The 26,257-nt window shown below is 57.5% G+C and overlaps 2 protein-coding genes and 1 long non-coding RNA gene across 3 annotated transcripts in view; 2 read left to right on the top strand and 1 right to left on the bottom strand.

Annotated features, from left to right (window-relative positions):
• The window catches only part of NECAB3 (N-terminal EF-hand calcium binding protein 3), a 75,067-nt gene that overhangs the window by 13,266 nt on the left and 35,544 nt on the right, over nucleotides 1-26,257 (bottom strand). The gene's annotated exons all lie outside the window — the stretch shown is intronic.
• On the top strand, nucleotides 8,731-11,532 carry LOC142818879 (uncharacterized). The gene is made up of 2 exons (XR_012896580.2): nucleotides 8,731-9,974; nucleotides 11,128-11,532. It is a non-coding gene; the product is annotated as an uncharacterized LOC142818879 (long non-coding RNA).
• Nucleotides 20,143-24,542, top strand: ACTL10 (actin like 10). Its single transcript, XM_075901508.1, has 2 exons — nucleotides 20,143-20,289; nucleotides 23,036-24,542. The coding sequence occupies exon 2, from the start codon at nucleotides 23,138-23,140 to the stop codon at nucleotides 24,254-24,256; it is 1,119 nt and encodes a 372-aa protein (XP_075757623.1). The 5' UTR covers nucleotides 20,143-20,289; nucleotides 23,036-23,137; the 3' UTR covers nucleotides 24,257-24,542.

Raw genomic sequence — 26,257 nt, 5'->3', positions numbered from 1 at the left:
ACAATGCTCTGCCGTTCCCCTTCTAGCAGGGACGGGGGGACAGGGCCAGAAAGGGTTAAGCAGCTTGCCGGTCAATTGACCCAGAGCAGAGACATGGACATAGTAGAGTCTCGCTGGAGTAGCCATGTCAATGTGTCTCCACGCACAACGAGGATCCTGTGGCACCACAGGGCACGTCTGCGCCAGGAAATTATTTCGAAATAACGAAATCTGAACTAAGCTCCTGAAGTGACTATCTCCAAAGAAGCGTTAATCTCTGCAGAGAGCGGAAGCGTGGATTTCAAAATAACGAGCTTGGTAGTATGGACCCTCGGCTTGTTAATTCGAAATAAGGGGGGTTATTCTGAAATAACGCCCCAGTGGAGAGCAAGGCTAAGAGACTAACAGCTTGATCTGTTACAGTCAGGCTGTGTCTAGACTGGCAAGTTTTTCCGCAAAAGCAGCCACTTTTGCAGAAAAACTTGCCAGCTGTCTAACCTGGCCACTTGAATTTGCGCAAGAACACTGCCGATCTGATGTAAGGTTGTCACTGTTCTTGCGCAAATACTATGCTGCTCCCGCTCGGGAAAAAGCCCTCTTGCACAAATGTACTTGCTAGACAGCTAAAAACTGTTTTGCGCAAAAAAGCCCCGATGGGGAAAATGGCGATTGGGGTTTTCTTGCGCAAAACCGCGTCTAGATCGGCAGGGACGCTTTTCTGCAAAAAGTGCTTTTGTGCAAAAGCGTCGGTGCCAATCTAGACGCTCTTTTCCGCGAACGCTTTTAACGGAAAAACTTTTCCGTTTAAAGCATTTGCGGAAAATCCTGCCAGTCTAGACGTAGCCTCAGCGTTACTAAAGCTAACCCCTTGAACTCTCACGGTGTACTGCTGCGAGAGGGCTCCTCTAGCCAAGGCCTGATGGCCAGCGCCAGAGAGAATTCAAGGGTTCTCAGCTCCGTATTCATTTTTACTCCTAAAGCCCCAGACAAAATGGGCCCAACATTAACAGTGAGAAGCAGAAACTGGCAACGCCCGGTAACTCCAACCCCAGACCTGCTCCTGCTCAGGGCCTTAAGCAGTGGCCCCGCCCTGCTCGGCCAGATCCCCAGGCACATGCTTAACTCTGGGCATTGGCTTACGTCCTCTCCCGCATCCGGCCGGCCCCGGCCACGTTTTCACACGTGAAATCTCTGTCCAGCCGGCTTTTTAAAACGGCAACAAATGTCCGGGGCTTTGCCCTGCAAAGGGGATGGGGGGGGGGCGGCACGTGCCTGTGAAATGGAAAGTTCGGAGCCGCACGCCTGACTGTTCACAGCCGCCCTGCGCACGCCCCAGCGCCTGGAGGGACACGCGCGTGGCTGTGGTGGCTCCAGTGAGACGCAGGGTGTTACCCTCCACCCCGCTAGATTTATGTCCCTGGCTCTGCGACAGGGGAGGGGAGGGCTGGGTTAGAGTGGGGGGGGGGGGGCTGAGGAGGTGTCTGGCTTTGGGGGAGGGCAGGGGCATTGGGTTAGAGTGGGGGGGTTGGGGAGGTGTCTGGCTCTGGGGGAGGGGTGGGTGCATTGGGTTAGAGTGGGGGGGCTGGGGAGGTGTCTGGCTCTGGGGGAGGGGTGGGTGCATTGGGTTAGAGTGGGGGGGGCTGAGGAGGTGTCTGGCTTTGGGGGAGGGCAGGGGCATTGGGTTAGAGTGGGGGGGCTGGGGAGGTGTCTGGCTTTGGGGGAGGGGTGGGTGCATTGAGTTAGAGTGGGGGGGCTGGGGAGGTGTCTGGCTTTGGGGGAGGGGTGGGTGCATTGGGTTAGAGTGGGGGGGCTGGGGAGGTGTATGGCTTTGGGGGAGGGCAGGGGCATTGGGTTAGAGTGGGGGGGCTGGGGAGGTGTCTGGCTTTGGGGGAGGGGTGGGTGTATTGGGTTAGAGTGGGGGGGCTGGGGAGGTGTCTGGCTCTGGGGGAGGGGTGGGTGCATTGGGTTAGAGTGGGGGGGCTGGGGAGGTGTCTGGCTTTGGGGGAGGGGTGGGTGTATTGGGTTAGAGTGGGGGGGCTGGGGAGGTGTCTGGCTCTGGGGGAGGGGTGGGTGCATTGGGTTAGAGTGGGGGGGCTGGGGAGGTGTCTGGCTTTGGGGGAGGGGTGGGTGCATTGGGTTAGAGTGGGGGGGCTGGGGAGGTGTCTGGCTTTGGGGGAGGGGTGGGTGCATTGGGTTAGAGAGGGGAACTGGGAGTGAGAATTTCTGGCCTCTTCCCTTTCCTGTAGGTGGGCGGTGGGGCTGTGGGTGAGACTTGGGGGTCCCGTCTCAGCTGTGTGAAGCCTGTGGGAGCTGGTGCTGGGTGGGGCGGGCAGGGGAAGGGAAGGGATTCTGGGAAGCAGGATTCCTGGGTTCCTTTTCTAGCCAGGCCACTTCCTTTAACTTCATGCCCCAGGACGCCCCCCCCCCCCCGCCCTCCTGGTCCCGCAGCAGCCTCGGCGCTGGCTGGTTGGCGGCCCCTGTGCATCTCAGGGCAGTGGGGTGGGCAAGTGGGAGCCCAGCATGCAGCGTCCTCGCACCACGAGAGCCAGCGGGGGCAGCGGCAGCCCCTGCAGCGGGCGGTGGTGGTCGGGGACTCCCTCCTAAGAGGGACTGAGCCATCCCTCTGCCATCCGGACCTGGAATCTCGAGAGGTGTGCTGCTTACCGGGAGCTCGCATTCAGGATGTCACTGAGAGGCTTAGCAAGCTGATCAAACCTTCGGATCGCTACCCCTTCCTGCTTCTCCACGTGGGAACTAATGATACGGCCAAGAATGATCTTGAGCATCTTACTGCGGATTACGTAGCGCTGGGAAAAAGGATCCAAGAATTCGGAGCACAAGTGGTATTCTCCTCCATCTTCCCTGTTGAAGGGAAAGGACTGGGCAGGGATCGTCGAATTGAGGACGTAAATGCGTGGTTGCGCAGGTGGTGTCGCAGAGAGGGCTTGGTTTTTTCGACCATGGGACTCTGTTCCGGGCACAAGGATTGTTAGGAAGAGATGGGATCCACCTAACGAAGAGAGGAAGGAGCATCTTCGCGGGCAGGCTTGCAAATCTAGTGAGAAGGGCTTTAAACTAGGTTTGTCGGGGGACGGTGACCAAAACCCTGAGGGGAGTGGGAAAGTCGGATACCGGGAAGAAATGCAGAGAGGAAGGGGCAAGAAAGGAGGACCCCTGTTTCGAATGGAGAAGATAGGACGATCAACTGGTTACCTGAAGTGTTTGTACACTAATGCGAGAAGCCTGGGCAACAAACAGGAAGAGCTGGAGGCCCTGGCCCAGACCAAGAAATATGATTTAATTGGGATAACAGAGACTTGGTGGGATGACTCGCATGCCTGGAGCGCTGTCATGGAAGGGTATAGACTGTTCAGGAACAACAGGCAGGGGAGAAAAGGAGGAGGAGTTGCACTATATGTAAGAGAGCACTACGATTGCTCTGAACTCCAGTATAAAGAGGGAGAAAAACCTGTTGAGAGTCTATGGGTTAAGTTTAAAGGAGCAAACAACAGCATTGATGTTGTGGTTGGTGTTTGCTACAGGCCACCGAATCAGGTGGATGAGGTAGATGAGGCTTTCTTCGGACAACTGAGCGAAGCTTCCAGATCGCAGGCCCTGGTTCTCATGGGGGACTTTAATCACCCCGACATCTGCTGGGAAACCAATACGGCAGGACACAGGCAATCCAGGAAGTTTTTGGAGAATGTTGGGGATAACTTCTTGGTACAAGTGCTGAAGGATCCGACCAGGGGCCGTGTGCAGCTTGATCTTCTGCTCACAAACAAGGAGGAACTAATAGGGGAAGCGGAGCTGGGTGACAACCTGGGAAGCAGTGATCATGAGATGGTAGATTTCAGGATCCTGACCAAAGGAAGAAAAGAGAGTAGTAAAATACACACCTTGGACTTCAGAAGAGCAGATTTTGACTCCCTCAGAGATCTGATGGGCAGAATCCCCTGGGATGTTAACATGAAGGGGAAAGGAGTCCAGGACAGCTGGCAGTATTTTAAAGAAGCCTTATTGAAGGCACAGAAAGAAACCATCCCGACGCATAGCAAGAGAGGCAAACATGGTAGGAGACCGGACTGGCTTACAGGGGAAATCCTTGGTGAACTTAAGCACAAAAAGGAAGCTTACAAAGAGTGGAAACGTGGACAAATGACCAGGGAGGAGTTTAAAGGTCTAGCTTGAGAATGCCGGGGGGTTATCAGGAAGGCGAAAGCGCAAATGGAATTGCGACTGGCTAAGGATGTAAAGGATAACAAGAAAGGTTTCTACAGGCATGTTAACAAGAAGAAGGTGATCAGAGAGGGTGTGCGGCCCCTACTGGATGAAGGAGGTAACCTAGTGACAGATGATGTGGGGAAAGCTGAAGTACTCAATGCTTTCTTTGCCTCTGTATTCACGGACAAGGTCGGCTCCTGGACTTCTGCGCCAAGTGACGCAAGATGGGATGAAGATGGACAGCCCGTGGTGGGTAAGGAACAGGTTAGGAACTATTTAGAAAAGCTAAACGTACATAAATCCATGGGTCAGGACTTAGTGCATCCGAGGGTACTGAGGGAATTGGCAAATGTCATTGTGGAGCCTTTGGCTATTATCTTTGAAAAGTCGTGGAGATCGGGAGAAATCCCGGATGACTGGAAAAAGGCAAATGTAGTGCCCATCTTCAAAAAAGGGAAGAAGGACGATCCAGGGAACTATAGGCCGGTCAGTCTTACCTTGGTTCCTGGAAAAATCATGGAAGGGATCCTTAAGGAATCCATTTTGAGGCACTTGGATGAGAGGAAAGTGATTAGGAATAGTCAGCATGGATTCACAAAGGGCAAGTCGTGCCTGACCAATCTGATTAGCTTCTATGATGAGGTAACTGTCTCTGTGGATATGGGAAAGTCAGTGGATGTGATAGACCTTGACTTTAGCAAAGCTTTTGATACGGTCTCCCACAATATTCTTGCCAGCAAGTTAAGGGAATGTGGATTGGATAAATGGACGGTAAGGTGGATAGAAAGATGGCTAGAAGGCCGGACCCAGCGGGTAGTGATCAATGGCTCGATGTCAGGATGGCGGTCGGTGTCTAGCGGAATGCCCCAAGGTTCGGTTCTAGGACCGGTTTTGTTCAATATCTTTATTAATGACCTGGCTGAGGGGATGGATTGCACCCTCAGCAAGTTTGCGGATGACACTAAGATAGGGGGAGAGGTAGATACGCTTAAGGGCAGAGATAGGGTCCAGAATGACTTAGACAAATTGGAGGATTGGGCCACAAGAAATCTGATGAGGTTCAACAAGGACAAGTGTAGAGTCCTGCACTTGGGACGGAAGAATCCCAAGCATAGTTACAAGCTGGGGACCAACCGGTTAAGTAGTAGTTCTGCAGAAAAGGACCTGGGGGTTACAGTGGATGAGAAGCTAGATATGAGTCAACAGTGTGCCCTTGTAGCCAAGAAGGCTAATGGCATATTAGGTTGCATTAAGAGGAGCATTGCCAGCAGATCCAGAGATGTCATCATTCCCCTTTATTTGGCTTTGGTGAGGCCGCATCTGGAGCATTGTGTCCAGTTCTGGGCCCCCCACTACAAAAAGGATGTGGATGCATTGGAGAGGGTCCAGCGGAGGGCAACCAAAATGATTAGGGGGCTGGAGCATATGACTTATGAGGAGAGGCTGAGGGACTTGGGTCTGTTTAGTCTGCAGAAGCGAAGAGTGAGGGGGAATTTGAGAGCAGCCTTCAACTTCCTGAAGGGAGGTTCCAAAGAGGATGGAGAGAGGCTGTTCTCAGTAGTGACAGGTGGCAGAACAAGGAGCAATGGTCTCAAGTTGTGGTGGGAGAGGTCCAGGTTGGATATTAGGAAAAACTATTTCCCTAGGAGGGTGGTGAAGCACTGGAATGGGTTAACTAGGGAAGTAGTGGAGTCTCCATCCCTAGAGGTGTTTAAGTCTCGGCTTGACAAAGCCCTGGCCGGGTTGATTTAGTTGGGATTGGTCCTGGCTAGAGCAGGGGGCTGGACTTGACCTTCTGAGGTCTCTTCCAGCTCTATGGTTCTAAGGCGGCGGCCAGAGCCCTGAGCTTGGCATGCACAGGGACGAGTTTGCAGGCTCCCGAGCCCGGCCGCCTGTGCGAGTGGAGCAGCCGCCGCTGCAGCGGCACCAGGTGTCGTCCTGTTTAAGAATTCCAAGGTGGTCACCCTCCTCCACTCCAGGCGCTGCTAAGCGTGCTGCTCCCTGAGGCCAGAGACCGAGCACAAGGGTGGCGGGGGACACGCTCCTGTGCAAAGCCTGGGGCTTTGCTTATTGCAAGCAGAGGAGCCACAAGAGCGGGGCGTGCTGCTGCCTCTCTGGCTGCGGAGAACAAGGCTGAAACTGGAAAGCCAGAGCCGCCGTCATAATATTTCTTACTTCCCCCGCACGGTCCCCCAGGACCCCCGAGCATTGTGCCTTGCACCAGCCCATGTCATGGCCGCTACGCTACGCGGAGTCGTCACGGCAATGTCTACAGCTCCACTCACAGGCCAACAGGTTTCAAAGTCTCAGAGGGGAACCGGGGTAGCCTGGAACTTAAAACCCGAGTGTTCCTGCAGCACCTGGAGACTAGCAACACGAGTCGAGGGCTCACGAGCAGCCGTGGGCACAACCCACTTCTGATGACAACTACGGCGCAAAAGGCCCACTCAGAGGCTTTGGGGTTTTTATGCCTGACAGGTCGAGTTGCAGCTTTCTTTCCTGCTTACCCCAGACGGCGGCATGTCCTCTACACACCACGCAGGGACGCCCTGCAGCTGAACGAGAGGCTGCAAATAAAGGCGCCATTCCAAGCAAATGGAGGGGCCGAGTGACAGAAAGTGACTTGCTGAGGGTCCCACAGCAAGTCAGTGGCAAGGCTGGGAAGGAATCCGAGGCAGCCTGGGTCTGGCGCCTGCTCCATCAGAGTTCCTGATACCATTCAGACATTTTCGTTCGTCTCTAAAGTGCTACTGGACCCCTCAGAGCTCCTGTGTAGATACCGTAAGAAGTGCTCAGCCCAGCCGCTCCCGCTGGGGCCTTAATAAATACGTGAATCCTCCATTTCGTCCCTGTTCCCCTTCTTGCAAAACGCCATTGGCCTGAGGTGCAAGGAACTCGCCCCGCCCCGGGCCAGTGAAGTTGTCCTCAGAGGTGGCTGCTACCAGTGGCCCTGCCTTGCCAAAGTAGCACCGCTGATTTGGTGGGCTCCTTTCCTGCAGCGACACAGAGACGGGGGGGAGCCAGAAGCCACAGGGCCGGTGGGGCTCGCAGTCTGCAGACCCTGCACTCGGCTCCTGCACACCTTCCCTTTGCAGGGAACGCAGGGAGAGAGACCGTGGAGCGCCTGGGAGCAGATGAGATCAGAGGAGCGCAGCTAGAAGGAGGTAGAGCAGGGCTGGGAACCTATCTTGGGCTGGGGTCGCTGACCCACAGAAACATCTCACTGCCGTGGCCTCCGACCGAGAAGGAGAAAGGCTCCTCGCCCTCCCCTCCCACACCGGAGCCCGAGGGGGCCCAGGCTAGGAGATTGTGTGGGGGGGGGAGGCTGGAGTGCCAGGGCGGGCTCCCCAATGCTGGGGGGCACTGGGCCTCGGGGGCCGAATCCTGGCAAGCCGGGGGCCACGTCTGTATTGAGAGTTTGCAGCGATGAGTCCCACTCACGACGCGCCTGGAGCCCGCTGCTCACCCCCACGGGGGAAGCGGCAGAGAACCACTGGCCAGTCCTAGCCCACGGCCGTTCCCGGCTGAGCGTGGGCACAAGAGGGGCCCACGGGTACCCGGCATCTATGGATACGGCCCGGGGGCAGCGAGTTGTGGGAGGAGACAGACACAGAAGTAAAGAGCAGCCGCTAGCACAAGGAGCAGGCAGGGAGTTCCTGGGGGTCACACTGCTCAGCCTCCCCCTCAGTGGAGAATCACCCGTGGATGGGGCATTTGTGGCTGGATTGGGCGATGCACTGTTAAAACGTTGGGGGAGACCGACCCCGAGCCGGCCAAGCCCGGGGGAGACCGACCCTGAGCCGGCCAAGCCCGGGGGAGACCGACCCCGAGCCGGCCAAGCCCGGGGGAGACCGACCCCGAACCGGCCAAGCCCGGGGGAGACCGACCCCGAGCCGGCCAAGCCCGGGGGAGACCGACCCCGAGCCGGCCAAGCCCGGGCGAGACCGACCCCGAGCCGGCCAAGCCCGGGGGAGACCGACCCCGAGCCGGCCAAGCCCGGGGGAGACCGACCCCGAGCCGGCCAAGCCCGGGGGAGACCGACCCCGAGCCGGCCAAGCCCGGGGGAGACCGACCCCGAGCCGGCCAAGCCCGGGGGAGACCGACCCCGAGCCGGCCAAGCCCGGGGGAGACCGACCCCGAGCCGGCCAAGCCCGGGGGAGACCGACCCCGAGCCGGCCAAGCCCGGGGGAGACCGACCCCGAGCCGGCCAAGCCCGGGGGAGACCGACCCCGAGCCGGCCAAGCCCGGGGGAGACCGACCCCGAGCCGGCCAAGCCCGGGGGAGACCGACCCCGAGCCGGCCAAGCCCGGGGGAGACCGACCCTGAGCCGGCCAAGCCCGGCCGAGACCGACCCCGAGCCGGCCAAGCCCGGGGGAGACCGACCCCGAGCCGGCCAAGCCCGGGGGAGACCGACCCTGAGCCGGCCAAGCCCGGCCGAGACCGACCCCGAGCCGGCCAAGCCCGGGGGAGACCGACCCTGAGCCGGCCAAGCCCGGCCGAGACCGACCCCGAGCCGGCCAAGCCCGGGGGAGACCGACCCCGAGCCGGCCAAGCCCCTGAGCCGGCCAAGCTGATGGCTGAGGTGAGTCACAGCCAGTCTTCGGCACACGCTGTGTCCCTCACTGACGCCGCGCCAGGAGGCTCCAAGGTTCTTTTGCAGCCTTAGCTCCAGCTGAAAGAGCAGCGGGTGTGTCGCTTCCTCCTCAGGCACACGGCCCTGCTCAGGGTGGTCGGCCACCTTGGTTTCCCATGAAAAGCAGGCACCGCCAGCGAAGCCACGGAGAACGGCCTTACGAAACAGACGCTGGCCTGCTCTTCTGCACCCCGCTTTGGGGGTGTCCAGTGACCCGGGGGGCCGGGCCGCTCCCTCGCAATGTGCGGATTCAGCTGCGGTCACTCAGAGGTCACTCACTACCCGTGGCCGACAGCTACAGAATATTAGACTCTGGGCTGGGGCGTCGGCACAAAAGCAGCGTTTCCCCCCTGCGGCGTAGGAGCCTTTTTGCATCATCGCATCGGCGGACAGAGCAAAGCCGAAATCAAGGCCCATGGCAGAAGTGACAGGTTACTCTGCCTGCAGCCGACCCTTCGCCGGACTGGGCGCCTGTCTCTCCTCTCGGTCCCGTAGCGCCAGGCCGGGTGTTGCACGCTGTGCTCTGCCGCGTTACAGCCGGAGGCAGTGGGTGATCCCTGCGTAGATACAACCCACCTCCACAATAAAGGGCCTGAGCCACTTCACTTCTGCCTACTACACAATATTTTCTCCCAAGCGGTTTGGGGGAGACCCCTCCCACGGCCTGCACCCGGCTCGCGGCTCGCACTAGCTCAGCAGACGGAGATGAGGCAGGAACAAGCAGCGAGTGGCACAGACTGATGTGGGGGTCGTCTCAGCATCATGCAGATCCAGCCAGTGCAGCCTGCTCCCGGCGCTCCACGCCTCGAGGAGTTCACACAGAGCCTGGACTCTCCAGGGAACAGCCCCCAACGGGCCGGTTAGCCTCAGGGACACCTCACCCATTGTAATGTCACACCCTGGCCACGGCTGACATCACAGACGTCCCTTGGCTTCTGACACAGCCGGCTCAGGAGGGGCAGTGCCAGCCAGCGCTGAAGGAGGGGCCATTACGTGACAGAGGCGCAAGATGGGCAATTACAACTCCAGAAAAAAGGTGAAAAAAGCAAAGCAGGAGAGGAAGGAGAAGTGCCCAGATCTGGAGAAGGAAAAGGAGAAAGGGCGCCTGGTGATCTACCTGAAAAAGAACAAGTCCATTGTAAGTGCCTGCAGGTGACTTACCCCCGGCTCCGGGGTCAGCCGCACGTCACCCGCAAATGCGCTTCAACGTCTTCACCCCCACGTGGCCACGCCCCCTGCACAGCCACTCCTCCCTGCACTGACAGACTCGCGCCAGGCTCCACCCCCAGCTTGGCTTCCAGCTCTCCTCTAGCCTCGGGTGGCAGACCAGCCACTGCTGTACGGACGTGGCCCAGCCAGCCCTGTGCCAAGCCCCGGCTCTAGGTTTCTGCTGGCCCAGGGAGGACGTTCTTAGGGGGAGGAATGGGGCAAGGAGTCCGTGTGTTTTCATACCGTTCACCGCTCTGTCCAGTGCCCTGCAACGCCAGGGGTGAGAACCATTGTGAGCGTTGTAATGCCACCTGGAACAATCGCAGTGCCAACCCCTCGACCAGCCACTGTGACGGCGCGTTGGGGTCCCCCGTCTCCTGCACCCCCGTAATGGCACGGACAGACTCCCCCAGCCAGTAGAACAGGGGAGTTTATTGCTTCTCCAGGATACAGCCCAGCACAGATAGAATCTGGTTCCAGGGCAGGTCTAGGATGCCTCAGCCCCCCTTGAGATGGGGGAGACTGGGCCCCTAAACTCCAGCCCCTTTCCCTAGGCTGTCTCCTCCATGCTCCCAGACAGAAACTAACTAACCCTCTTCCAGCCCTGCCCCCCAGCCAGGGGCGGCATCCACCCTCCTTTGTTTCTCTCCCTGGGGGTAGCTGGTCAGACAGGCTGAGAGACCCTGGCCTAGTGACTCACCCCCTGTCCTGCTGGGCTGTGCTACAGACAGCAGCCAGTGGGGGTCACCCACAGCCCCAGCATAGCAACCAGCAAGGTACCCCCACTACGTCACAGCCGCTCTCAGGGAATAGGAAACAGAAACCCAGGGCAGCAGGCCTGGGGAAGGGTCTCCTAGAGCACAGCAACAGCCCAGGGCAATCACCCCCTTTGCCTAACGAGGAGCCTTGGGACTGCCCCCCAGCCAGCGGGCCCACAGCCGCCCCAGGAGGCAGCTCGAGCACAGCTCCGCTCTACAGCCTACCTGACCACGTCTGCTTGGGAGGGGCCGCAGGGCTGGGCCCCCCGAGAGCCGCACGAGCCAACGGGACAGAGAGCTTTGTTTGTTGAATTTCTTCTACAGATCAAAGTGGAGCTGCTGCCTCCTCTGGGGAAGCTGCCCCACAGCCCAAAGACCCTCTCTCTGCTCACTGGCCCTCCCGGAAGATGGGAGCCCGGCAGCAAGAGGGGAGAGGTTCCCCGGCCACCCCAGCCGTTCCCCTCATCAGCACGCCTGGGAGCCGGAGACGGGAATGTCCAGAAGATGAGGAGAGTCCTGACCCTTTTTTTTCTGGTGGAGCCTGACAAGGCTGAGGAAGGGGATTCCTCAGGTGCCGAGAATGGGGTGAGGGGCTGGTACACCGTACACCCCGGCGCTGCGAGCAGGTGGCCCAGGCTGTGAGCAGCCCCAGGCGTGTTCCTGTCTCCGGCCATGCTGCAGCGCAGCCGGGAACCCACGGGCGGGGCGAATAAAACCACTCAAGCATGACGAGGACTGTCTGTGTGGGGGCGGGGCTGCGGGGGCAGGAGGAAGTCAGGAAACGTTAGAGTCTGACACCGGGGCAACGTCTACACTACGAGTTTTCTTGGCCAAAAATATGTGACTCATGCAAACGCAATCTCATTTGCGCTGGGGTTTCTATGCCAAAACAAGCGGCGTGGACGCTTTCTTTTTGTGCAAAAACCTCTTTTTCCGCAAGACCGGTAAACCTCTCTTTGGGGGCACAAGGATCTTGCAGAAAAAGGGGGTTTTGTGCAAAAAGAAAACGTCCACACTGCTTGTGTTTGTGCAAAAACGGAGCGGCAGAAAATATGCAAATGAGATTGTGACTCATGCAAATGAGTCCCTCACGAGCATATTTTTTGCAGAGAACACTCGTAGAGTAGACGTAGCCCGAGGGTACGGCAGCACCCTGAAGCCCTTGGCTGGAGAGAGGGCCTACAGGGGACTTAGCCCTGTCCAGGAGACGGTGCGGGAGATGGGGCTGGGTGTGAGGGAAGAAGATATTGGCTCTGAAGAGTGTTTGCTCCCTAGCTAGCCCTAGAGACCAACCTCCCTTCACAGCCTTTGGAGGGGGTTCAGAGAGGCAAACTGACCAGCGAGAAAGATGGCCGCTGAAAAAGATAAAAAAGACGGGGACTTTTCAGCTTAGAAAAGAGGTGACAAAGGGGGGATAGGACAGAGGTCTATAAACTCATGTCTGGTGTGGAGAAAGTGAATAAGGAAAAGTTATTGACTTATTCCCACAATATAAGAACTAGGGGTCAGTAAATGAAATGAAGAGGCAGCAGGTTTAAAACTAACACAAGGAAGTTTTTCTTCACACAACACACCGTCAACTGTGGAACTCCTTGCCAGAGGATGTTGTGCAGACCAGGACTTTAACAGCGTTCAGAACAGAACTAGATACATCCATGGAAGCTGGGTCCATCAGTGGCTGTTAGCCAGGCAGGGCAGGGAGGGTGTCCCTGGCCTCTGCTTGTCAGGGGCTGGGAATGGGCGACGGGAGGGATCACCCTGTTTTGTTCCCTCCCTCTGGGGCACCCGGCATTGGCCACTGTGGGCCGACAGGACCCTGGGCTGGGTGGGCCTTTGGGCTGACCCAGTGTGGGTGCTCTTATGTTCTTAAAAGGCAAATCTCGCAAAACTCCCATTGCACACAGAGGAGACTGGAGCCCGCACACTGGCAGCAGTGCAGGGCAGTGCAGGGCCAACGGGTTGCATGAGCGAATCTTCTTGAGTTCCAGGGACGGCCATGCTGCACCCAGGGGTGCAACCGAGTGTTGCTACCAAGAGATGCTGGGGCTAAGGGAATGCTGGCACCGGGAGCAGGCAGGAGCTGAGGAGTCCTGTGTGCAGCGAGGCGGGAGGCTTTGGGTTCCTGCAATGTCCCTTTGTTGTGCCTCAAGAAAGCCACATGAGCACGGCGAGCCATTAAGCACTGGCTTTTATCAGACACTGGCACTACCGCGCCTGGGAACAAGCCAGCCGGTGCCCTCTTGTCCAGCTGTGCTGCTCGCCACGCTCTGGAGTGGGGCAGTTAATGGGGCAGCGCCTGCCACGGCGTGAACCAGGAGTCGGCCCCTGCAGAAAGGGGTTTTTGCAAAGAGTAAGTGAAATCTAGACGTTGCCCCCTGGCTCCGAGTCAGAGAGCTTTCACCGCAGAGAGCCACAGAGCCGGTTTTCTGGTGAATCAGAAGCCACATCCCAGAGCAGGGCTTAGGTGGGGAGAATCGCAGACCAACAGAAATATAGGGTGGAGAGGGACCTCAGGAAGTCAAATTCGGCTTCCTGCACAGTGTGTGCGAGGGGGGAGGGGCTAAGTAACCCCAGACCATCTCTGCCAGCTGTTTGTCCAACCTGCTCTGAGAAAAGCTCCAGTGAGGGGGGGTCCACACCCTCCCTCCAAAGCCTTCACTAGCCCAGGAGCGCCAAAGCTTTTCCCAATATCTCACCTCAAACGGATGGAAGCCCAGTGCTTCTGGTCCTACCATGTGTGGAACCGGAGAGCCGCTGATCACAGTTGTCTTTATAACAGCCCTTAAGAGAGCGGAGGAGTCTCAGAACCCTCCCGTCTTTTCTTAAGACTAAACACGGCCAGGGGTTTTAACCTTGCCTCAACTTTGCATTTTTATCATTGTCTTGCTCTCCTCTGGAACCGCCCCTGTTTGTCCCAGGCCTCTGAACGTGCGGTGCTCAGAACCGGCCATAAAACTCCAACTGCGGCCTCACCCGTGCCAAGCAAGCGTGGCAATTACGAGTGACTGACACGAGACACGCTTGTGAACACAGCCCAGAACCATTTTGCCTTTTCGCAGCTGAATCGCATTGTTGACTCAGATGCCGTTTGTGACCTACTCTAAGCCCCAGGCCCTCTTCAGCAGTCCGAGCGCCATGGCAGCTATTTCCCATTCTGCAGCTGCACATTTGGAGTTTTTCTTCCCAAGTGAAATGCATCACCCGTCTCGTCAGTGAATTTCATCTTCTTGAGCTCCTCTTGAATTCTAACCCTGTCCCCAAAAGGCTTGCATCCCCTCCAGCCTTGGTGTCCTCCATAAGCACACGCACCGCTCCATGTCATTAATGAAAATATCGAAGAGTACCAGCCTCAGGCTTGGCTGCTGAAGGCCCCACTAGACACAACCTCCCAGTCAGCCGGTGAACCACTGATAACTAACCTTTCAGTGCAGTCCTTCAACCAGTTGTGCACCCCCCTTAGAGTAATTTCATCTCAACCACATTTCCCTAATTTGCATACGAGAGTGTCGAGGGGACTGTGTGAAAAGCCTGACTACAATCAAGTCAGTGGGTGAAAGTGAACATCTCCTGATCCTACGGAAAGGGAGGAGTGAGAGCAGCAGACCAAAGACAAGGGAACTTTGGAAAAGCAGATCCACAAACTCAGAGAGTGGGGAGGGGAGTTAGGTCTGGAAGAAGATCTCAGGGGAAAAGGAGCTCACAGGAGTTCAAGATCTATCACTCTACTTCTCCTCTATCCAGCCACACCCTGTCAAAGAAGAAAATGTAGTCGGCTTGGCATGGTTTGTTTTTAACAAATCCACGTTTGCTATTCCTCATTACCCTGTAGTGTTTAATCATTTGTTCCAATATTTTTCTAGGTACCTAAATTAGTTTGAGCAGCCTATAATTTCCCATGGTCCTTTTTGTTTCCTTTTTAACGTTAGGTGCTATTTTTGCCTCTCTCTAGTCTTCTGGGGCCTCAGCTATTTTCCAATTATTTTCTCAAAAATAATTGCTAATGATTCTGAGGTTGCTTTAGCTTAAACACCAAAGATGGGAAAGCAGGACTAAGGAGAAAAACTACTGAAGAGAGCTGGCAGTTTTTCAAAGGGACATTATTAAGGACTATAAAGCAAGCTAATCCGCTGTGTAGGGAAGATAGAAAGTCTGGCAAAAGACCACCCTGGGTGCACCAGGAGATGTTGCATGATCTAAAAATCAAAAAGGAATCATATAAAAAATGGAAACTAGTGCAACTTATAAAGGATGAATATAAGCAAACAATATAGGCAGGCAGGGGTAAGATTAGAAAGACAAAGGCACAAAACGAGCTCAAACTAGCTACAGACATAAAGGGAAACAAGACGACACTCTATAAATATATTAGAAGCAAGAGGAAGACCAAGGACAGGGTAGGCCCACTGCTCAGTGTGCACAAGAATGGCCGTACTGGGTCAGACCAAAGGTCCATCTAGCCCAGTATCCTGTCTACCGACAGTGGCCAACACCAGGTGCCCCAGAGGGGGTGGACCGAAGACAATGATCAAGCGATTTGTCTCCTGCCATCCTTCTCCAGCCTCTGACAAACAGAGGCCAAGGACACCAATTCTATCCCCTGGCTAATAGCCTTTTATGGACCTAACCTCCATGAAATTATCTAGCTTCTCTTTAAACTCTATTATAGTCCTAGCCTTCACAGCCTCCTCTGGCAAGGAGTTCCACAGGTTGACTGTGCACTGTGTGAAGAAGAACTTTCTTTTATTAGTTTTTAACCTGCTACCCATTAATTTCATTTGGTGTCCTCTAGTTCTTCTATTATGGGAACTAATAAATAACTTTTTTTTATCGGCCCTCTCCCCACCACTCATGATTGTATAGACCTCTATCATATCCCCCCTCAGTCTCCTCTTTTCTAAACTGAAAAGTCCCAGTCGCTTTAACCTCTCCTCATATGGGACCCATTCCAAACCCCTAATCATTTTAGTTGCCCTTTTCTGAATCCTTTCCAAGGCCAAAATATCTTTTTTTGAGGTGAGGAGACCACATCTGTACACAGTATTCAAGATGTGGGCGTACCATAGTTTTATACAGGGGCAGTAAGATATTCTGGGTCTTATTTTCTATCCCTTTCTTAATAATTCCTAGCATCCTATTTGCCTTTTTGACCGCCGCTGCACACTGCGTGGAAGTTTTCAGAGAACTGTCCATGATAACTCCTAGATCTCTTTCCTGATTTGTTGTAGCCAAATTAGCCCCCATCATACTGTACGTATAGTTGGGGTTATTTTTCCCAATGTGCATTACTTTACACTTATAGACTCATAGATTCATAGACTTTAAGGTCAGAAGGGACCATTCTGATCATCTAGTCTGACCCCCTGCACAGTGCAGGCCACAGAATCTCGCCCACCCCTCTTAGAATAATCCTCTCACCTATGTCTCAGATATTGAAGCCTTCAAATACTTTGAAGGCCCCAACATGCAGAGAGGGTCCATTTCATTTGTTATTTTGTAACCGTCAGTGAGGAGGGAGAAACTAACAGGAAACTTGGAAATGGCGGAGGTGCTTAATGACTTCTTCGTTTCAATCTTAACCAAGAAGTCTGATGATGAAGGGATGCCTAACATACTGAATGCTAGAGGGAATGGGGTGGATTTAGAAGATACAATAAAAAAAGAACAAGCTAAAAATCACTTAGAAAAGTGAGATGTCTGCAAGTCACCAGGGCCTGAGGAAATGCATCCTAGAATACTCAAGGAGCTGATAGAGGTGTCTGAGCCTTTATCTATAACAGTGGTCCCCAACATGGCGCCCGCGGGGCCATTTGTGTGCACCCGCCAAGTACTCGGGGCTGGCCTGGCCCTGGGCACGTGGTGCATGCACTGTGCTGGAGCCGGCCCGGGCGCATGGTAAGCGCCGGCCCCGGGAGCGCTGCGAATTGGCTCCTCGTGCCCCGGGCGTGCGGCGCTTGGAGGGTGAGGGGGGGGCGCCGGCCCCGGGCGCGCGGTGCTTAGGAGGAGCACCGGCCCAGGGCGCGCGGCACTTGGTGGAGGAGGGGCCGCCGGTCCCGGGCACACGGCATTTGGAGGGGGCGCTGGCCCCCGGCGCGTGGCACTTGCAGGGGGGGCCCAGCCCCGGGAGGGCGGTACTTGCGGGGGGCCCCCACCCCCGAGCATGCAGCTATGGGGGGGCCGCCCGCCCCCAGGCGTGCATGTGTCCCCGCCCTCTGGCGCCCGGCAGGCGAACGGCCACGCCCCCTGGCGCCCGGCAGCCTCTGAAGGTTGGGGACCACGGATCTATCATCTTTGAAAAATCATGGGAGACAGGAGAGATTCCAGAAGACTGGAAAAGGGCAAATCTAGTGCCCATCTATATAAAGGGAAATAACAACCCAGGAGACTACAGACCAGTCAGTTTAAGCACCAAAGATGGGGGGAAAAGGAGCTCAGAGGAGTTCAAGATCTATCACTCTACTTCTCCTCTATCCAGCCACACCCTGTCAAAGAAGAAAATGTAGTCGGCTTGGCATGGTTTGTTTTTAACAAATCCACGTTTGCTATTCCTCATTACCCTGTAGTGTTTAATCATTTGTTCCAATATTTTTCTAGGTACCTAAATTAGTTTGAGCAGCCTATAATTTCCCATGGTCCTTTTTGTTTCCTCTTTAACATTAGATGCTAGGAAAGATAATGGAGCAAGTAATTAAGGAATTTATCTGCAAACACTTGGAAGATAATAGGGTGATAGGTAACAGCCAGCAGGGATTTGTAAAGAACAAATCATGTGAAACCAATCTGACAGTTTTCTTTGATAGGATAACGAGTCTTGTGGATAAGGGAGAAGCGGAGGATGTGGTATACCTAGACTTTAGTAAGGCATTTTTACATGGTCTCACATGAACTTCTTATGATCTAGGAAGGAGTCCTGCAGAAAAGGATCTAGGGGTCATAGTAGACCACAAGCTAAATATGAGTCAATAGTGTGAGGCTGTTGCAAAAAAAAGCAAACGTGATTCTGGGCTGCATTAACAGGAGTGTTGTGAGCAAGACACGAGAAGTCATTCTTCCGCTCTACTCTGCGCTGATTAGACCTCAATTGGAGGATTGTGTCCTGTTCTGGACACCACGTTTCAAGAAAGATGTGGAGAAATTGGAGAAGGTCCAGAGAAGAGCAACAAGAATGAGGAAAGGTCTAGCGAACATGAGCTATGAGGGAAGGCTGAAAGAACTGGGCTTGTTTAGTTTGGAAAAGAGAAGACTGAGAGGCAACACGACAGCAGCTTTCAGGTACCTAAAAGGGTGTCACAAGGAGGAAGGAGAAACATTGTTCTCCTTGGCCTCTGAGGACAGCACAAGAAGCAATGGGCTTAAATTGCAGCAAGGGAGGGTTAGGTTGGTGTGGCGTAGTATTGGTACCTTGCTGGTTCCTGGGCTTGGGCTGTGGGTGACCCCCACTGGTTACTGTCTCTACCACGGCCCAGCAGAGTAGCTGATGGGACAGGGAGGTACCTGTTCGACCGGTTACCTCCCAGGGAGAGGAACAAAGGAAGGTGGAGGAGAGTGGTAGTTTCTGTCTGGGAAGCAGGAGAGATGGAGCTAGGGAGGAGGCTGGGATTGTAGGGTCCAGCCACCCCCCATCTCCGGGGGGGGGGGCACTGAGGCCTCCTAGCCCCAGTTCCTGTAACCAAATTACATCTGTGCTGTGCTGTATCCTGGGGAAGCAATAAACTTCTATTCTACTGGCTGGTGGAATCTGTCTGTGCCACTACGGGGGTGCAGGAGGCGGGGGACCCCGAGGCGCCGTCACACTAAGCAATGGGCTTAAATTGCAGCAACGGAGGTTTAGGTTGGACATTAAGAAAAACTTTCTGCCTGTCAGGGGGGTTAAACACTGGAAGAAGTTGCCCAGGGCGGTTGTGGAATCTCCACGTCTGGAGATATTTAAGAGCAGGTTAGATAAATGTCTATCGGGGTGGTTTACGGTACTGGGTCCTGCCATGAGGGCGGGGACTGGACTCGATGACCTCTCGAGGTCCCTTCCAGTTCTACTGTTCTAGGATTCTGTGAATTCGTAGACATCTAACATCTAAATATTCTTTAACCTGATCGTTTCCTATTTTTCCTTCCTCTTGTTGTTAATATTAATTGTGTTGAGTACCCTCACCATTAACCATTTTAAGTGTAGACTGGTGTAGAATAGGCATTAAATACCTCAGCTTTTTGAAGTCATAAGTTATTAGCTCCCCCTCCCCACTAAGTAGAGGGCTTACACTTTCCTTCATCTTGTTCTTGTTTCTAATGTATTAAAAGAGCCTCTTCTCATTCCCTTTCACGTCCCCCACTACGTGAAACTCATTTCATGCCTCAGCTTCCTGGTTTTATTCTCATATGCTTGTGCTGTTCTTTTCTACTTCTCCTTAGCAAGTGGCACCAAACCCCCACGGCACCAACGCTGCCCTCTGGGGTGGACTAGCCCTTCCTTTCTAGTCAGCTTCACAGACAGGCTGATGGGAGCAGGGCACAAACCAGGCAGGTTTGGTTGCCGCAGACACGTTTGCTCCATGGGCTGAGTCCTGAGCTCCTACTCGAGGCGTGACGCTGCCAGGTACTGTGCTTGTCAGGGGTGCTAAGCACCCCCCAACTCCTCCTGAAGTCAACAGGAGCCGAGAGCACACAGCACCTTGCAGGGTATGTCTCCAAACTGACACACACACAGAGGAAAGAGCACAGATTAGCCCATCGGCCCTCTCCATTTCTCCACCGCTAGGGGACGGACTTTGCACCGGATTCTAACTGGGGCTCAGCAACACCATTGCGCTACTGGCCTGCTCTTCCCGCCCTGAGCTGCCTGAGGTGCTTAGCAGGAGACCTGGAACAGAGCCAGAAAGAAAGAAGCCATGGGAGCGAGAGTAGGGGCGTGAAAGCTTGGGGGGCAAATCTTACGTCCCGACAATTCCCCCTGCAGTTTCCTGTCCGTCCTCTCTTCCTGTGCGCTTGCTGCTACACTCCACCTCAGAGGCGGCTGCATTTCAGCCTGTGCCCCTCTGAAGAGCTTCCGGTTAATAACCAGGGTAAAGAGCTTCTCTCGCCCCAAAGGATTACGCAGGGTTTTCCAAGCGAAAAGCGGAGGACTCAATTCGTCCCCCCTTTGGCCGCAACACAAGGGCTGCTGGACAGCACGCAGCAGCGCTACAGAATGCAGGGCAGTGGGTAGGGCTCTCAGCCACGTCCCCCCGGTCTGACGCCCATGAGGGGCCGGGCTTTCCTAGGACACCACATCTGACTAGCACCACCCACGCTCCAGCCACGTCTGTGAGGTCATGGGCGCGAACAATCCCTGGCTAGGAACAGACGCCACGGGGGTGGGGGAAGATTCCAGAATTCCTGGCATAGCAGCCCACCCCATGGGAGCCAGTCCCACCCGCACCAGCAGGTCAGGGAGCCCTGGCGCCAACCCCAGGCCAGCTCCAAGAGGATCTGGGGGTCAGCAGAAGGGGCAATCCGGTGAGAGGGCTGTACCTACGTGCCTCCATCCTGGCCGGGGGTATTAGAATCTGGGTTTGGGTGGGGCTGAGGAAAGGATGTGCCTGTGGGGAGGGCTGCCCCACACCCAACATAAGGCCCTTTGGGAACTCTACAACGCACCCAGCGGCCGCCCTGAGACAAAACTGCTCTGCCGGGTTTTACGGCTGGAGAATCTGAGCTCCAGGAGGAGCCCAGGGCCGGTCCGCCTGGCTGCACACAGCTGGCTTGGACGTCAGCAACACACGAGCAAGTCTTTGCCAATCGGCACTGCTCCTGAGCCGTGGCTGCTGAGGCCACCACTGCTACCGACCCCTCCCAGGGGGGCAGCCCGGGGGGGGGAGAGAACAGGAGGCGCACGCGGCAGAACATCGACTTTGGCGAGATGAGCGCATTAGATCAGGTTACCCCAATGGTGCCCAAGTCAAGGGCTTCCGGCGCAGAAAGGACGTCCCATCTCTACGAGGGATTCCATTGAAATCTTCTGGTCTCGGGGTGCATGAAAATGCCAAAGCTTCCAAGTGGGGATGGAAAGTCCCGTGGAATTGGCTAACCGGTTAAAGGGGGGGTGTCTCCAGGCCAGCCAGAGCAGCCTGCTCCGGTGGGGTACCCGGGCCCATCACAGGCAGGGGCTGCACTAGAGCACTGCAGGCCGACAGCTGCTCCAGCCCCACCAATTACCCTTAACCAGCAAGCCTCTCCCGTTACGGTGGACTGGTTAACCTGTTAAACCTTCACATCCCTACTTCCAAGTGCTCTGAAGAGACCTGAGTGTGGGGTGTGAGGCAGGCCACCGTCCACCTGGCAGGTGGTCCACGCCCTGGAAGCCCTGGATCCCCCGGCAGCCTGTCCCCCTCGCTGTCCTAGAGCCACGGACCCCGGTGCCTTTGGCTTCCAGGTATTGAACACCTGCCAGGTGGGCTGCGGGGGGGGCGGAAGAAGGGGGCTGTGGAGGGGCTGGGCTGCCGGGAGAGTTTCTGGTGGCTCTAGCCAGGTTTCCAGAGGAATTTTGCCAACGTTAACCTGTTTCCGCACAACATTTTGCTCTCACTGATCTGAAACGACGTCGGGGGCCTTTCCCCAACCAGCTCTGCGCCCCACATCGCCAGAATCCCCACTGCCCAGCCCACAGCCCCCCTGCTGAACACGGCCGCCTGCGGGGGCAGGCGCTGGGAGGAGCGTGCGTGGCAGGGGCAGGCCGAGCGCGGGGAAGGAGCTATAGTCACTTACCAGAAGGCTGCACCGAGCGACGGTCGCTCCGTTCCAAGCCCGCGGCTCACGAGTCTCCTTGCACATTTACTTTGGAACGAAATTTCACACCCTTGCCCCGGGGGGGGGGGGGCTCTGCGGTTTTGCTTGAGCTCAGCCCAGGCGGTCCTTTCTGAGGCGCAGGCAGGCGGCTGGGGTGGGGAGGCTCTGACCACTGGCCAGGCTGAGGTCAGCGAGAGAGGCCCGACGGCGGCGCCCGCTCCTGGATCCACAGCCAGGCTTGCTCAGCGCTGCTTGCCAAAGAACGTAGGAAACGGCACACGGCGCACACGCTGCCACATCTAGCACCTGCTGAGGTCGCTCTTCCCGTATGCTCGCAGGCAGGGTTGCCAGATGGTCTCCCAAAAAATACCGGACTCCCAGGCTGGGAGGCGGGGCCACGATCGGCGCTGGGAGCTCCCAGCCACTCCCCCCACCCCCGCCCGGCTTCTGACACGACAAGAGGCTCCCAGCGCCGATGGCGGCCCCGCCTCCAGCTAGGACGGCCAGGCAGGGAGGCGGGGCCGCCATCGGCGCTGGGAGCCTGTGATTGCACAGAAGCCAGGCGGGGGCGGAGCCACTCATGCCAGGCTTCCGTCTGGTGCCCAGCCGGTAAAATCAGAGAATACCGGACACTGCACACTGCACACTGCACGTATCCGGAATTGTCTGGTTTGTTTTTTACCGGGCAGAGGGCTCAAATACCGGACTGTCCGGTAGGATACCAGACACCTGGACACCCAACAGTCGCAGGGGGCGGGAAACACGGGGTCCTCGGAGACAGTCGGCCCAAGGCCTGAGCACGAGTGAAGTCTTCAGTGGGAGTGGGGGCGAGGCACAGCACAGACCAGCCTGGGGCAGGAAAGCCAGGCCCAGGCCTCCCATGGCACACGGTCGTCAAGGTTTCAAGTGAATGGGGCTGGGCCTCTAACTCCCCCCGGTAGCTTTGAAAAGTCCCAGCCCAGGAGCAGCCACCTGGATCGCTGTCCTCCCGGAAAGCCCTCGGGCACCCGGAGCCCCCGTTGTGGCCGGTGGCCGGTCCCATGCAGCGGGCTGACGATCGGAAGTAACAGCAGCCTTGCCACGCAAGCACAGCCAGGCTGAGACGGGCCGATGTGCCCAGCCAGAGCAAGTCCTGAGGGGGGCAGCTCACAGCCAGGCTGAGACGGGCCGATGTGCCCAGCCAGAGCAAGTCCTGAGGGGGCAGCTCACAGCCAGCCCCGGCCTCGGGGCAAGGTGAGCCAGGCGGTTGCCTCAGGCCCTGCAATTCAGGGCCCCGCGCGGCCCAGCTCTGCCCCTCACTCGCGGCCTTGGGCCCCGCGCACTCTGCGGCCAGGCCTGCCCACAGCATGGCCGAGCTGTTGCTGCTGAGGGACGCCCTGGTGGGGGGGCATTTCTCGGCTACCTCAGGCAGGAAGAAGGGATTGGCTCTGGCCGCGGCCGGGCACTGGCTCTCGAGAACCCTTCTGTTTCCTTGCAGGACGAGGCAGGCGCCACTTCCCTCTGACCCCGGACGGCGCGTCGGCCTCGCCTTGCCTCGGAGGGGACAGAGCTCAGGGGCTGCGGGGCTGCAGCTCACGCCATGGCGAAGGGGGCGGTTGTCATCGACAACGGCAGCTGCTTCACGCGGGCCGGCTTGGCTGGAGAGGACAAGCCCAGGTCGGTGCTGAAGACGGCGTCCATGCCGCCCACCTGCCCGGCGGTGATGCGGGAGACCCAGTGCCCTCTCACCGCCACGTGCTGTGGGGTGGGCAGCGCCAGGGCCCCCAAAACCCACCCCCTCAGGCACGGCGTCATCACGGACTGGGAAGCCATGGAAAACGTGTGGAGCCACCTTTTCTTCTGCGGGCTCAGGCTGTCCCCTGAGGAGCGCCCGCTGCTCATGACCGACTCCCCCTCCTGCCCCACAACCAACCGGGAGAAGGTGGCCGAGGTCTTCTTCGAGGCCTTCGGCGTCCCGGCCTTGCACGTGGCGAACACGGGGCTTCTCTCCCTCTGCTCCTGGGGCAGGGTCACCGGCCTGGCTGTGGAGGCCGGGGCTGGGGTGTCGCACGTCACATCCATCTGCGCCGGGCAGATCTGCAAGGAGGCCACCTATCGCCTAGATGTGGCTGGCTTTTCCCTCTCCAAGCACATGCACAACCTGCTGCTGAGCCGCGCCCAGGACCCGCCGCTGCCGAGCGCCTTGCCCAAGGCAACGGTGACCCAGCTGAAGAAGCAGTGCTGCTACGTGTCCATGGACTACGAGAGAGACCTCTGCGACAAAGCTCACCAGGTCCCGGTGGGCATCCAGACTCCAGACGGGCAGTGGATAACTCTGGACAAGGAGCGGTTCTGCTGCCCAGAGCCCCTCTTCCAGCCCAAACTGCTGGACCAGGACTCCCCCGGCCTCCACCTTTTAGCTTTCCAAAGCTTCCAGAAGGTGCCGGATGAGTGCAAGGGGGACGTTCTCGGTAACACGGTGCTGTCCGGGGGCTCCTCGCTGTTTCCTTGCTTCCCCGAGAGGGTGTGCGCAGAGCTAGACGCCCTGCTACACGGCAAAGGCTACCGCATCAAAGTCCTGGCTGCTCCCAAGAGGAGTCTGGCAGTCTGGGCTGGCGGCTCCATTGCAGCCTCTCTCAAATCCTTCCGGCACATGTGGCTGAGAAAGAGAGAGTACCAGGAGTGCGGGGCAGCGCACGTGCACAAGAAGTTCAACTAGTTTCTAATAAATGACCAGTGTGTTGGCTGCCCAAAGGGCACAATTCTCTCTATCCGATGAAAGGTGAGGTCGGAATACAAAGGTTTCAGGAATAAAGAAAAGCAACGCACCTGGCATCCCAGTGTCCTGTCATCTCTGCAGGGGCAGAGTTAAGGTGATCACTATCTGAGTGCGAGTCCCTTGCTTGAGGAATGCCACTTTATTCCTGAGCTTTCTACTTCTGGGCCTGTCTGCACACGCACTGGAACTAAAGTCATTAAACTGCTTTTAATTATTTCACTGGAAATCTGCGTGTGACCCCTGTTAATCTGAGACAGGCACCTCCACAGGCTCACGTTTTAGAAATGCGCATCTGCCTGCCTGTCTGCCCATCCGTTAAGAACTCCTCCTAACCAGTAAGAGCTAGGACCAGCACATTTGGCCTGCAGCCTCCTCTTGCCCTGCCAAGCAGCCCATCCCTCCCAGCTCTGCCAAGCCACCCAGCGCGCCCACTCCCTGGCCAGGCCTGGGGAGTGCCACTGGGGCTGGTCTGCATGCCCCCCCTCAGTCCCTGCACGGGGCCTGGGGAGCACTAGCCTGCACCCTTCCCCATCCCCTGGACTGGGCCCAGAGAGCACCCGCAGGGCTGGCCTGTGTCCTCCCTGCCCTGACCCCAGCTGGCAGGCAGGGTGTGCAGCCTCCTCCCTTCCCCCGCCTCGGGGACAAGCCAGCGGGCAGGGTGTGCTGTCACCCCGGACTGGAGAAGCTGGCGGCCCCCCCCAACCTGCTGCCCTGAGACCCCTCCCCTGAGCTCCCCCTCCCAACCCTCTGCCCTGACTCCTGCACCTCAGCCTCTGCCGTAAGCCCCTCCTCAGCCCCGGCCCTGACTCCTGCGCCCCCCACCTCCCATAGCCCCTCCTCACATTCCCCCCACATCCCCAGGCCCCTCCCCCCTGACTCCTGCGCCCCCCACCTCCCATAGCCCCTCCTCACATTCCCCCCACATCCCCAGGCCCCTCCCCCCTGACTCCTGCACCCCCCACCTCTCATAGCCCCTCCTCACATTCCCCCCACATCCCCAGGCCCCTCCCCCCTGACTCCTGCAACCCCCAACTCCCATAGCCCCTCCTCACATTCCCCCCACATCCCCAGGCCCCTCCCCCCTGACTCCTGCGCCCCCCCCCCCACCTCCCATAGCCCCTCCTCACATTCCCCCCACATCCCCAGGCCCCTCCCCCCTGACTCCTGCACCCCCCAACTCCCATAGCCCCTCCTCACATTCCACTCACATCCCCAGGCCCCTCCCCCCTGACTCCTGCACCCCCCACCTCTCATAGCCCCTCCCACATTCCCCCCACATCCCCAGGCCCCTCCCCCCTGACTCCTGCACCCCCCAACTCCCATAGCCCCTCCTCACATTCCCCCCACATCCCCAGGCCCCTCCCCCCTGACTCCTGCACCCCCCACCTCTCATAGCCCCTCCTCACATTCCCCCCACATCCCCAGGCCCCTCCCCCCTGACTCCTGCGCCCCCCACCTCCCATAGCCCCTCCTCACATTCCCCCCACATCCCCAGGCCCCCCCCGACTCCTGCACCCCCCACAGCTCCTCCTCACATTCCCCCCACATCCCCAGGCCCCTCCCCCCTGACTCCTGCGCCCCCCCCACCTCCCATAGCCCCTCTTCACATTCCCTCCACATCCCCAGGTCCCTCCCCCCTGACTCCTGCGCCCCCCACCTCCCATAGCCCCTCCTCACATTCCCCCCACATCCCCAGGTCCCTCCCCCCGACTCCTGCACCCCCCAACTCCCATAGCCCCTCCTCACATCCCCCCCACATCCCCAGGCCTCTGCCCCGAGCTGTTCCTCAACCCTCCACCCTGACTCCTGCGCCCCCTTTCCCCCCAAACCCCTCTTCACCCCACAACCCCCACTCCTGTCCTGAGGGACCTGGGCAATACCAGGTAAGTCTTCTAGTACCAGAACAGCCGAAGCTGGCAGAAATGTGTAATTATCTGGTCC

Source organism: Pelodiscus sinensis, chromosome 17, assembly GCF_052426305.1.
Source record: "Pelodiscus sinensis isolate ZL-2025 chromosome 17, ASM5242630v1, whole genome shotgun sequence".
In the NCBI taxonomy this organism is placed as follows: Eukaryota; Metazoa; Chordata; order Testudines; family Trionychidae; genus Pelodiscus; species Pelodiscus sinensis.
This window is presented reverse-complemented; position numbering and strand designations above follow the sequence as displayed.